General features: G+C 40.4%; 1 protein-coding gene across 3 annotated transcripts in view; it reads right to left on the bottom strand.

Annotated features, from left to right (window-relative positions):
- Window positions 1–670: 670 nt before the first annotated feature.
- Washc4 (WASH complex subunit 4) overlaps window positions 671–12923 on the bottom strand; it is a 57141-nt gene continuing 44888 nt past the window's right edge. For all 3 annotated transcript variants that reach the window (XM_005083783.4, XM_040755199.1, XM_013123355.3), the window contains 7 exons: window positions 11941–12007; window positions 11029–11115; window positions 9201–9348; window positions 7160–7256; window positions 6192–6388; window positions 5518–5617; window positions 671–2741 (listed from right to left, as the gene is read on the bottom strand). In XM_005083783.4, the coding sequence (XP_005083840.1) occupies window positions 2674–2741; window positions 5518–5617; window positions 6192–6388; window positions 7160–7256; window positions 9201–9348; window positions 11029–11115; window positions 11941–12007 (764 nt within the window). In that variant the 3' untranslated portion in view covers window positions 671–2673. The remainder of the gene's footprint in view (window positions 2742–5517; window positions 5618–6191; window positions 6389–7159; window positions 7257–9200; window positions 9349–11028; window positions 11116–11940; window positions 12008–12923) is intronic.

Genomic DNA, 12923 nt, shown 5'->3' with positions numbered 1-12923 from the left:
AGTCAAACTAACCATGCCCAAATCACCACGGACAGAGTAAAAACAGGAACTGACAACGAAACACACAAGACCAAGTACCTAAATAATATACTTTGTTAGGACACAGGAGGGCAAGAGTCTCATCGGTTCCAAGGGCATAGAAACAAATATGCTGTCTCAAACAACCAAGAAGTAAAAATTACATATAGCAAATGGCAGGAATAAAGCAACAGATCATATCTATGGAAGATTCCATATTGCAATCCAAAATGCACCTGTCCTAGCACCTTTTAGTTTCAATAAACACCCCAGGACACACATAGAAATGATTATACTATCCCAGATACAGAAACCCAGCCATCAACACAAGAATAAAACCCTGACATACATGTAACCAGAGATGACAGAAGAAAAACTATATCAACTATAGCTATGGATCAACATGAAAGAACTTCAGAATACTGAACTAAAGGCATAAAGTCACAACAGATTAGTTTCTATTAACTGTATTACTTGGAAAAAAGGCTGAGACAATGCAGGGACAGATGATCACCACCTGATCCCACAGGAGGTGGGCAGCAGTGGGGACTTCTAAGGTAGTGGGACTAAGCCACACACCACAAAACCACATTAACAACACCTACTGCTGAAGACATTCAATTCTGGCTATAAACATTCAAGGAAAGAACAATTCTGAAATTATATTTATTAATGTTTTACTATTTACATAATATATTCTATTAGAGCTGAGGAAAAGGAGACCCCCCCAAGTGAGATAACAAACTTACTGTCTTTTACAAAATCTAATCAGAACTGACAATGTTATGGTTAGCTCTTAATTCCTGAGAATTGGAACATCATTAAGTTTTCTGTGAATTTACAACAAAACACTCATGTTAATATTTAAATTACAGTATGCATGAAAAAATACTGTTAGCAAGGAAAAGCATCATCCATTAACTAAAGCGTGAATACACTGAAGCCCTGTTGCTCTGCAGTTAAATATCATTTAAATCTCTTCAGAGATTTTATTTCAAATACACAAACTTATGATTTATCAGACTGTAGTGACATTTCTAACTAAAGGTAAAACAATTATAGGTCACTTTCTTCCCAACTGTAAGTGTGTGTGGGGGTCAGTATGTGAACTCTAATGTGTAGGAATAATGAACAATTAACATTTTTAAAAAAAGAAAATACCGGTACTATAAAATGGTGACTAATCTGATATAATCAAATCCAGTATTATTAATATAAACATTTATAATAAAGAAAATATAAATTATTAATTATGCAGCATGCTTTAGGGCCATCTCTACAGTTAGTATCAGTTACAAACATTAAATGCCTTTAATCCATCCTTTGTTCATAATTCTCTAAGCCATGTTTACATAATAAAAAAATTTCCAACCTATTCTGTTTCTTCTGACTTAACAGTCATAGTATTCAGCTTGGGCTGGGAATGTTCCCAAGCCTAACCAGTAAGTCCAGGCACGGCCTTCTAACTCCACTCCAAAAGTTGGGACTAAGGAACAATGTCAGAGTTCTAAGTGTTAGGATTATTTGCAAGGTTTACCCAAAGAAATGGTTAAGCAGGCAAATGCAATAGAAAAACAAGCATTTCCAAAAATGTCTGCATTACACTTAAAGTTTTAAACTGTTCTTTTCATCCCAAAGGCATCATCTTATTGTATGTTCAAAAAGGCCATGATTAATCCACTCAACTATTAATTAGCATACTTTACAAAAATAAAGCTAGTAGCTTGTTGGGAACTGAATTTACTCACAATCTTTCATTCTTTTACTACAGTCTCATTCTCACAGTGGTTAATGACTGAAAGCCTGCCACAGTGCAGTTATTATTTAACCATGTCTTAGATCACACTGGACTTAAAGTAAAAAGTCTGTCTAAACTGCCACCAAAATTTCAATTTAATGTAATGAAGAAACCTGAGTTTGGATGTAGGATAATTCATTCTTTTTTTTTCCCCAGTATCACAGAGTGCTTTCAGACTTAGTGAAGCTTCCAGTGGGAATCTATGGCTTAATCTGAGTTTTCTTTGACGGTTAAGTAACTCTTAAATTTAAAGCAACCATTGGAGGATAAATGTTCCCAAAGCAATGTAAACTATTATAAAATGTCTCATCAAAGACATCAGCAGCTCACGTGAGTCACATGGAATTGAACAACACAGGAAGGATCACCAGTTAGCCACACTGCACGGACAGTCACCCCGCCTCACCTTCAGCATCAATGCACACTCATAGTCTTTGACACAGATGCTTCATGAATTTCAAGCTCAATTCCTTTTAAATCCAGTATTTACTGGCTGTGTACAGTATATGAACTGACTTTCCCATGATTTGAGATCAACATGGATCAAAGACACACCCAAATCAGAAGTACACAGAATACAGGAAATGGGAAGCATGGGAATCTGGGCTTTCCCTTCCATAGCTTCATGTCAAAGAGTTTTGTAGGAGCATCTTCAGCCTACACTCCAAAGAACCAAATTTAGTATCTGCTTCTCAGCCCTTGAAAACAAGAGCATTAGAAATAAAATGGGCTTGACTCCAGAGCATTGTCACACAGAATTTTCCATGATGTGACCTAGGAAATGATAATTGATCAAGCAGTCTGTATCATCCATGTCACTGGAAAAGTATCATGACAATTCTGATGATTTCATACCATCATTTCACAACAGGATCCGCAGACACAGTGCTCTCAGGAACATCTCCATTGCTTGTTTTAGTTTCCTCTGAAAGCAAGAGTGCAAATGTCAATGGAAATATTTGTCAACTAAAAAAAAAATACAATTTGAAAGAGCCTATACTACTAAATATCAATTTATAAAGTTTCATCCATGAAGTATTTTTCTAACATCACAAATTATCTTACTTTGTTTAAATATTAAGAACTCTTCCTTCCATCCAGCTAAGCCAGACAAGAAACCACCATTGTGATATACTGGCATTACTGATGAAAACACAGCTAGATGTGGATGTCACAAGTCCAGATGAGTAATTTGCCATCAGCGAAGAGTATTCATTTTACTTAGTTTTTTTGTATGGTATGGATGTATGTGCACACATGTGTATGTGTACATATACTCACACATGGAAACCAGATGATGGACACTGAGCATTTTCCTCATTTAAATATTTTTATTTAATTGTTTTCACTTGTGTATGGACATTTTGCCTACGCATACGCATGGTGCCCAAGGAGGCTAGAAGAAGGTTTCAGATCCTCTAGAACTGGAGTTATAGATGGCTGTGAACTGCCATGTGGATCCTCATAAGTGACCCCAAACCCAGGTCGTCTGAAAGAGCCCCGGTGCTTTTAACTTCAGAGACATCTCTTCAGCCCCTCGTTTTTGACAGAATCCAGGGTTTTCTGCTTGGCTAGACTGGCTGGCCAGTGAGCCCCCACTGGTGATCTGGGTTTGCAGACATGTGCCACCAGACCTGGCTTTTACGTGTATGCTGGAGATTCCAACTCAGGTTCAATCCCCAGCCCCTTATTTTATTTTTTTTAGACTTTCAGGCCAGACTCGTCTAGAGTTATGCAGCCCATGGTATGGTAGCCCTTTCTGCTTCAGCCTCACAAATATTAAGATTATAGGCATGAGCCATTGTCCCAGCTCATAATTTTACTCATTTATTTATTTGTTTGTTTATTTATTCATTCATTCATTCATTCATTTATTTATGGCTTTTTGAGACAGGGTTTTTCTGTGTAGCCCTGGCTGCCCTGGAACTCTCTGTAGACCAGGCTGGCCTCTGCCTCTCAAGTGCTGAAATTAAAGGTGTGTGCCACCACTGAAATCTTTTACTGTTTGTGCCAACAAATTGGCACTCTGTGCAAAATGTACGTTAACACACATTGTATGCCAACAGGTGACTTACGAAGCAGCTCTTACACAGAGTCGCCTGTAGCTCAACAGAGTCAGAATGAGAAGACTGACTCAGTCTGTGAGTCACGTCAGCAGGCAGCTAGTAGTGCCTGAAGAACGAGACACAGCATGTAGTGCCACCCCGTGAGCCTGCCGGTCAGACTGGCTGTGGCTGTCTTCAGGCTCGGGGGTGCCCACTTGCAGTCTGCTCAGTCAGCTGCACTATGAAATGCCTTGGGAAATCAAAGCAATAGCTGTTTCTTCACAATTTACATGATCCCAGCTCATACTTTCAGATGCGTCTGCCCTGCTTATGTTGTCTTGAACACGAACCCACAGTACATGGACAAGTTGCCACTTTACATAGACTAAGCATCTGGAGTCATTTTCAGCACATGCTTGTTAGTCCAGATTTTAAAAATACCTGCATAGTTAAAAAAAAAAAAACCAGGATATAAACAGGATATGCTTCTAAAACCTAGCGCTGATTGATAAGTAACCTTTAACATATGCAGCGCATAAACTGGTTCACATAAGTCTACTCAAATGAACAGCCTCTGCTCACTGCAAAAACAACAACAAAATATGAAAATGTTTACATCTCAATTTATGAAAATTAACATAACAAAAAAACCACAACATTCTAAGTGACACCTAGTTCCTGTACCTACGTAATAGAGAAAAATGAACCACATGTTTCTCAGAGAAGACAATTATTCTCCCACGTCAAGTCTGAGAGAAATGGGGACCTTGAGTGTGAGACACTGAGCAGGACTCCTGCACACTGAATGTGTGTGTCAGCCTCCACCACCCTGCAGACTGAATGAGTGTGTCAGCCTCCACCACCCTACACACTGAATGAGTGTGTCAGCCTCCACCACCCTGCAGACTGAATGAGTGTGTCAGCCTCCACCACCCTGCACACTGAATGAGTGTGTCAGCCTCCATCACCCTGCACACTGAATGAGTGTGTCAGCCTCCATCACCCTGCACACTGAGTGTGTCAGCCTCCACCACCCTACACACTGAATGAGTGTGTCAGCCTCCATCACCCTGCACACTGAGTGTGTCAGCCTCCATCACCCTGCACACTGAGTGTCAGCCTCCACCACCCTGCACACTGAATGAGTGTGTCAGCCTCCACCACCCTGCAGACTGAATGAGTGTGTCAGCCTCCACCACCCTGCAGACTAGAATGAGTGTGTAACCTCCACCACCCTGCAGACTGAATGAGTGTGTAACCTCCACCATCCTACAGACTAGCATGGGCACAAGCTTTCCCTAGCGGCGCAGCACCCCTGCTGTGTGGCCGTCACTACGCAGAGTGGACGCTGTTTACCATGGCACTCCACATCCTAGGATGACACACCCCTCACCACCACTGTCATCTATGCGGCACAGCTGTTTCCAGCTGCAGTGAATGCGCCTCCGTCCCTCCCTGTCCCTTCCCTCCTGACATTCGCTTGAGCAGTAAGAAAAAGGAGGCAGCATGTTGAATTTATTTCTTCCACATCACATGTATTAGTAAAAGATGTACTTCAAGGTGCTTGTTATTTTCTAAGATAGCTGACAAGAAAATAGAACACCAGTGTCTGTGTCAAGACTTACTGGTCTTTGCACAACTATGACACTCACTAACCTTCCTTCTCTTTCTTTTCTTGGTTCTCTTCAGCTGCAGTCTTGTCTGCTCTGAAGAAAATTCTTGCACTGCTCAGTGAGAAATAAAGCAGTTCAAATTCCTACATGAGAAAATTTTAAATAAAAAGGGAAATAGTTACAGCAAAACAACAAAGTTGTACTTTAATATCTCTAAAGGAGTTTCAAGTACCCTGGCCATTCTTGTGCACATGTGTGTATGGTGTGCCCAAGTCTGTTCACATGTGTGGTTGGGTATCTATGCATGCATGTGTGAGTGTGAATGAGTGTGTGTGTGGGGGGGGTTGAAGTTAAGTGTCTTCCTCAATCACTCTCTACTTCATAAATAAGGCCTGCTCTGTCACTCACACCTGGGGTTCACTGATGCTGGGTAGACTGGGTAGCCAGTCTGCAGGAAGGCACTTCCTGAATCTGCCTTCTAAGTGCCAGGACTGCAGGCAACTATGCCTCCCCGACTTTCCCACAGGTTCTGGGGCTCTGAACTCCAGTCCTCCGGCTTTAGCCACTGAGCCATGTTGCCCAGTCCAATCTGTTATTTTATATGACCAAATGGCTTCCAAATATCAATTCTAACATGCATTCTTTTCCCTGCTATAATCTCATATGGCTTCAGATATCAAGTGTAATGCACAGAGATCTGGATCCCAGGGCCATTACCTGTAGATAGACTTCTAATCGCTTCTGAGTGAGGTTCATGGTCTGTAGCAATTTTTCATCTTGACTCGTTGACTGCACATTCTGTTGCTTAGCAACGGCTCTTATTTCCTTTATGTATTTTTCTCTAACAGACTGGAACCAATGAAGTGAATCAAACTCCTGGTACTGATCCAAAAGCTTTAAGGTATAAGCCACACCTACAATCATTAGCAAAACAAAATTTAAATTTCAGCTGAGTTCAGAAGTTCTTCTTTCTCCTGCACCCACAGCTCCAAGCACTAAGCTAGTCATTTGAATCAACACTTTTAAATCATATTTCACAGCAGGAATGATAAAGTGATTCAGAATGTCTTCTTGGTTTAAGGAGGGGGGGAGGTGAAAAGTATATATATAAAAAGAATAGAAAACACAATCATGGATGTCATCAAGAAACCAGTGTTATGCCTGTCGGTGGTAGCGCATGCCTTTAATCCCAGCACTCGGGAGGCACAGGCAGCTGGATCTCTGTGAGTTCGAGACCAGCCTGGTCTACAGAGCAAGTTCCAGGACAGGCTCCAAAACAATACAGAGAAACCCTGTCTCGAAACCCCCCCAAAAAAAAGAAAAGAAAAAAAAAGAAACCAGAGTTATACATGTTCACGATACAAACTTACAAAGACAGACAGAAGAGAAATGAGGAAGCTTCAGAGGCACCAATGAAAGCAAACATAAGATGTAAAACTAAAACCACAACAAAGCAAGCCTAACAGAAGTGCAAACTAGACCAACAGTATCTGTGTCCTACTGGTATCAAAGGACAACACCCGATGATAGAAAGGGCCTCCTTTACAGCAAGCGCTAACCATAAGCACTGCTTAGAGGAAACGACCTGTTATAAGGAATGTGTAAATCTACTTTCAAACAACTGTTCTGAGAACCCACTTTAAGGAGACACAAAATTGATGGGAAAATAGTTCTATTAAGCTTACCCATGGCAAAACCATCATCAGTAAATGCAGCTCCTATTTTATTTTTTTTATTCAATTTCTCTTTACAGCTTATAGAATGTTCCACAAAGTTGAGAGTCTAAAAGGAGATAAGATACAGAAAAACAATTGAGCTAATACAATCTGAATTTGCTATAGCAGACATTCCAAGAACTACAAACAGAATTTCTTCTCAGCTCCTGGGTAAACTGCCTCTTGCTGAGGGCTTTTTTGCCAAGTCCTCTGAGGAGAATTCCCTCCATTGATACTTACCCTTGCCCAATGTTCACTGGAACCGTGCACAGTTTAGAGAACACTGACTCTTGAAAGATTCAGACCCAAGGTCAAACACAAGGAAACATGGGGAGCAGAAAATGGTTTCACTTTACCTCAAAACACAAGCACTTTTAACAAAGCAATCCTTCCTTTTGCCTTCACAGCTCATCCTAAAGCACTACTTATTTAGTAGCGGCTCTCACTAACTATAAAATATCTGACAATCATAATCAATCTGGGAAGTCTTTATGACTACCATTTAAGTATTTTGGCAGCTCATTTATATTTATCTTCTCCCCCTGAACTCAGACTATAAAGCACAAAAAATAGCACACCATGTCTTTGTACTACACTTAGTTTATACACCTGAATTTAAAAAAAAATCCAGACTCTTCCCAAACTCACCAATGGTTTCATGGCTGTCTACCATGCATGACCTGAATATAATGTTCTCCAGATAAAAAAAAAAAAAAAACATGGGGGAATTCAAGTAGTTAGCACAGTATTACCAAATAGCACACATCTTTAACCTTGGCACTCAGCAGATGTATATGAGCATCTCTGACACATCAGAATTATAAAACTAGCAATAAACAATAAATGTATGAAACAGAAAATATGATGATAAAGGTGTTCCATGGTGCGTAACAATTTCTAATAGGTGATGATGCTCCTATACTATGTAATTAGTGATTCGGGGAAAGAGGGTCTTTATTTTGAGCATTTAAAAATCTTTATTTTGTTTTTATGTGTAAGCATGTTTGGCACCACACGCATGCAGAGCCCACAGAGATCAGAAGGGGGTGTAGATCCCCTGGTACTGTTGATACAGACAGCTCTGAGCCACCATGTAGGTTTTGGAATCAAACCTGGGTCCTCTGGAAAAAGAGCCAGTGCTTGTACCCACTGACCCACGTCTCCAGGAGTTTTTGTTATTGCTTGTTTTGTAACACTATCAAATATAGTTCAAGCTAGCCAGGGGTACCTTTGAGCTCTGGATCCTCCTATTTTTCCCTACCTCTCCAGAGCAGGGATTACAAGAATGGACCACCACATCCAGAACATGCAGTGTTGGGGGTAGGATCCAGGGACTCATGCTAGAAAAGCAATCCATGGAGTGAGCCACACCCCAAACTAGAAAAACTACTCTGGATCCAAATCAGATGTAATAAAAACCTATCACATGCCTGTAGATGTTCAGATTCTAAAGATATCTACTAAAAAAAACTTGAAAGAAACATTTGGTACAGAAACCTTCTAAGAACAGATTTATTGTTAACATATACCTTCCTATATGTTACTGCATTTCTTTCACTGCAATAATTGTTTCTATAATTTAAATTGTGATAGCTTTTTAGATAGCAACTATGGAATTAGCAAAGAAAACAAATATTTTAGGAGCATTACAAATTTATTACAGATGCCAGTATTTACAATTGAAAAGAGAAGTTATCACAAAAAGATATGTTGGAAAAAACTGACATTATAATAAATTAATCTATGGAAGTAGTTAAAATGATTATATGGCAAAATTCTGTGTAAAGAATCTATGGCAGACATGTAAGGACATACTCTCAAGTGACTGACAATAGCAGGCTTTCTCTTGTCATTAGTAAGAACCTGTCAGCTGTGAACCTTCTACTGCAAGTCCAAGCTCTCATCACAATTGCATTGACAGCCAGAGGTATGAATATACTTCATGCTTTATGGAAACTCAATCTGTATTTACACATATTAAAAACTTACTTCTAATTTTTCAAATACTCACTAGAGGTGGGACAATGATATAGAAATTTCGGAGATGTATATTCTTTGGCCTTCGAAATTCTGGAGCAAAAACATCTACAAGCATTTTGAAATATTCTGTGCCTTCAGCAGAATTTCGGGTATGATCACTGAGGACTGAGTCCAAATGCCTACAAAACAAAACAAAACAAAACAAAACATTCCTTGGTTCCTTTTCAAAGGTGTGGCTTTTTAAGGATCCAGGTCTCTCACTCTCACTGGGTTAAGTAACGCCACTCCAAATCAAGACACAGCATGAAATTTCCTTGGACTTCAGAATGAGCAGAAACTAATCAGTATTACTCAATGAATTTAGTCCCCAAAGTAGAATACAGTATCATCCTCAGGCTTAAAGAGTAGTTTATAGTTCTTTTCCTTTTTGCATTATTCATTGTGTTCATGCACACATGTGTATGACTGTGCATGTGCCAGTCACACTTACACACACCTGTGTGCAAATCAGAAGAGAACCTGTGGGAGTCAGTTTCTTTTCACCAAGTGAGTTCTCAAAGTGAAACCCATGTTGTTAGGCTAAGTGGCAGGTGCTCCTATTTGCTGAGCCATCCATTTTTCCAAAGTATTTTTCTAAAGTGTATAGGTATGCATGCGTGTGTGTGTGTGTGTGTGTGTGTGTGTGTGTGTGTGTACAAGCAAGTGCATGAGCATGTAAATATCAGAGAACAACTTCAGGAGCTGGTTTCCTTGTTTTATCATGTGGGCTCTGAGGCTTAAAATCAGGGCATTTTACCCACTAGATCTTGTTGACTGGGTCTCTACTTGAGTACCCATGTTCACTACACATATACTCTGCTGCATTAACCCTCCTCACTACTGGTTCTAGCATCTGTTAACCCTCCATCTGGTCCTTTTTCAGGAGCTGAACTTCTCTTACGATCTTCAGAACCAGCAGCTGCCATGGCTGGGGGATTAAGTATAACCACTAGGATTCTCAATCTCCAACAGCAGAAGGTTCTCTGAGATGCAAATGATGCAACTACAGATGCTCCTCCCCTCTGACTGGTTACGCCTAACAAACTACAGATGCTCCTCCCCTCTGACTGGTTACACCTAACAAACTACAGATGCTCCTCCCCTCTGACTGGTTACATCCAACAAACTACAGATGCTCCTCACCCGTGACTGGTTACGCCTAACAAACTGGCACCACGGTTAAGTGGAAAATGAAGTAGAACTGCACTGAGCACCCCTAAGCTACCGAACAGCACAGCGTAGCCGCAGACCACACTGCTGCAGCGCATCCTGTGGTTCCCTATGCGTCTCCAGGCTGGCTGGGGCTCCCTGCTGCCCCTGCCTGACACCACAATTACACTGCAGTGTTTGCCTGGAAAAAGAACCAAGCTAAAAAACAAGAAATATGGTTTCAATGGAATGCTTATCATTTTTATAACATCAGAGAGATTAAAGTTAAAATTACTTAGTTCAGGGATCATCTGTATATCCAACTCTTTGTTGGAAGCAGGCCTCCACTAACTTTGTAGTCATTACCACAGAGCTTCCATGTGGCAGCTGGGAAATGAAGTCCTCTACAACAGCAGCAAGTGCTCTTAACCGCTGAGCATGTCTTCAGCACTGGTTGAGTTAGTTTTACAAACGAGGTCAGGTCAGTCACTCCACACAGGAGTATGTAACTGATGGCTGCTGTGGACAGCATGGCCAGATCACTGTTTGCTCAAGTGGGAAAGATCTTAGAAACAATGTATTTCCGAAGCTGAGACTGCCAACACCCTCACAGCTGTCTTTTCACTGCCTGGTGGTGTCTGCTGGAAGCATATCTTCACTCCCCGGCTTACCTGGCTGCTCTGAGTGTTTCTTCTGCAAGCCCTTCTTCCTTTACTAGCTCTTCAAAACTCACAATATCTTCAAGATCTGGCACGAATCTATGTAACAATTTGAGAAGGAATTCATGGGGGCAAGTAAAATATATAAGCAACACACACCAGAAAAGTACTGTGGAACAGCAAAAGGGATTTAGGAAAACTGCACTTCAGGTAATATTGTCAATATCACTTTCGTTTCACATCAAGTCTTCTATGTGATCACATTTTGATATTCAAAAATCATGCCATCTTTACAATCAGTAGTTATACTGATAAAAATCAATTTACTATACTTTAAAGAAATATTTTTTAAAATAGTCTTTTCTTTTAAAAAAATTTTTTTAGCTGGGAGGTGGTGGCCCACGCCTTTAGTCCCAGCACTTGGGAGGCAATGGCAGGTGAATCTCCATGAGTTCAAGGCCAGCCTGGCCTACAGAGCGAGTGCCAGGAGAAGCTCCAAAGCTACACAGAGAAACCCTGTCTCAGGGGGAAAAAATCTTTTTAACAGATTTATCTATTTTTATTTTATGTGCCACGCCTGTGGAGGCTGAAAGAGGCTGCGGATTCCCTGGATCTGGAACTGTAGCCAGTCGTTGGCAGCCGCATCGATGCTGGGAACGGACCCAAGTACTCTGGAGGAGTAAATGCTGCATTGTTTCTCTAGTCCCTAATCTTAATGTGCAAGAGGAAAAATTCCTCAGGTGTCAGGATTAACATTTTCTTCATTAGGAAGTAAACCGTTTACTGAATACTCATCAAGGGGGCAGAGGGCAAAAGATTCACAGCTTCAAAATGTACTAAAAAGGACAAATACCTTTGTCTACAGTGTTATGAAAGAAAGATACAAATTCACAAACAAAGTAGAAATCATGTTTGAATCCATACCTAATGGCATTGCTGCTACAATGAAGACCACCAGATCTTATCATTCTTATATAGCCCATAGCATTACCTTCAAAAATCACACACAAAAAAAAGCACATCGTTATATGAGCAATCTCACAATCAGGATAAGTTACATAAAGCAGTCAACTGAGAAGTCTCCACTACCAAACACGAAAATATTCTGTTATATTTTAATTTTAGTTTCTGTTCCATAAAAAGGAAGCCTGTTGCAGAGTTATGCATTTAAAAGTTAGATTTAGACACACATAAACATCAATAATTTAACATAAATGTAATTGAATTGATAAAATCATTAATTGCTAGCTTCATTAAAATGATCAAACATTTTAAAATTACAATATAACTTCCCATACACTCTCACACACTCCCTCTGAAGTGCTGTCAGGAAATCTTTACTTGGTATCTCCCAAATTTGTCTCCCTAGCCTGGACTCCTCTGATCTCTAAAATTCTTATCAAGTACTAATACCTATACACCAAAGACAAATTTAAAATTTTAATGACACCCAAGTCACACCAAAGACCTTTAGCCCCAACTGTATTTCCTCTTTCAGAGACTGGCAATTATGTCCACGCAGTTGCTGGGAGCAAATGCGCTGACACCGTCCCGACTCCTTTCTCCCTTTCACATCTCAACCCAATCAGTGGACAAATCATACTGGCTCTACCACGAAAACAGAGCCAGAATCCAGCTGAAGACAGTTCAGTGGTAGCATACCTATCTAATGACTGAGAACCCTGGGCAAACTACAGGAGCAATAGGCATGGAAAAAAGAGGTTCAAAACCAGCTATTGCCTATTCTACCAAAGTCTCTTGCCTAGGTCACTGTTGTGTGCAATGGCTGACTTGACTTTCCACAGCACCCCTCCATTAATCAACTTAAGGATCCCATCAACTGGGGAGTGTCATGTCCTTCTGAAAACGACAACAGTTTCCCCTCAGAATGGCATCCATGTCCATGT

This window comes from Mesocricetus auratus, unplaced genomic scaffold (genome assembly GCF_017639785.1).
Source record: "Mesocricetus auratus isolate SY011 unplaced genomic scaffold, BCM_Maur_2.0 Super-Scaffold_100011, whole genome shotgun sequence".
NCBI lineage: Eukaryota > Metazoa > Chordata > Mammalia > Rodentia > Cricetidae > Mesocricetus > Mesocricetus auratus.
Note: the sequence above shows the minus strand (reverse complement) of the source record. Positions and strands in the feature narration are given on the sequence as shown.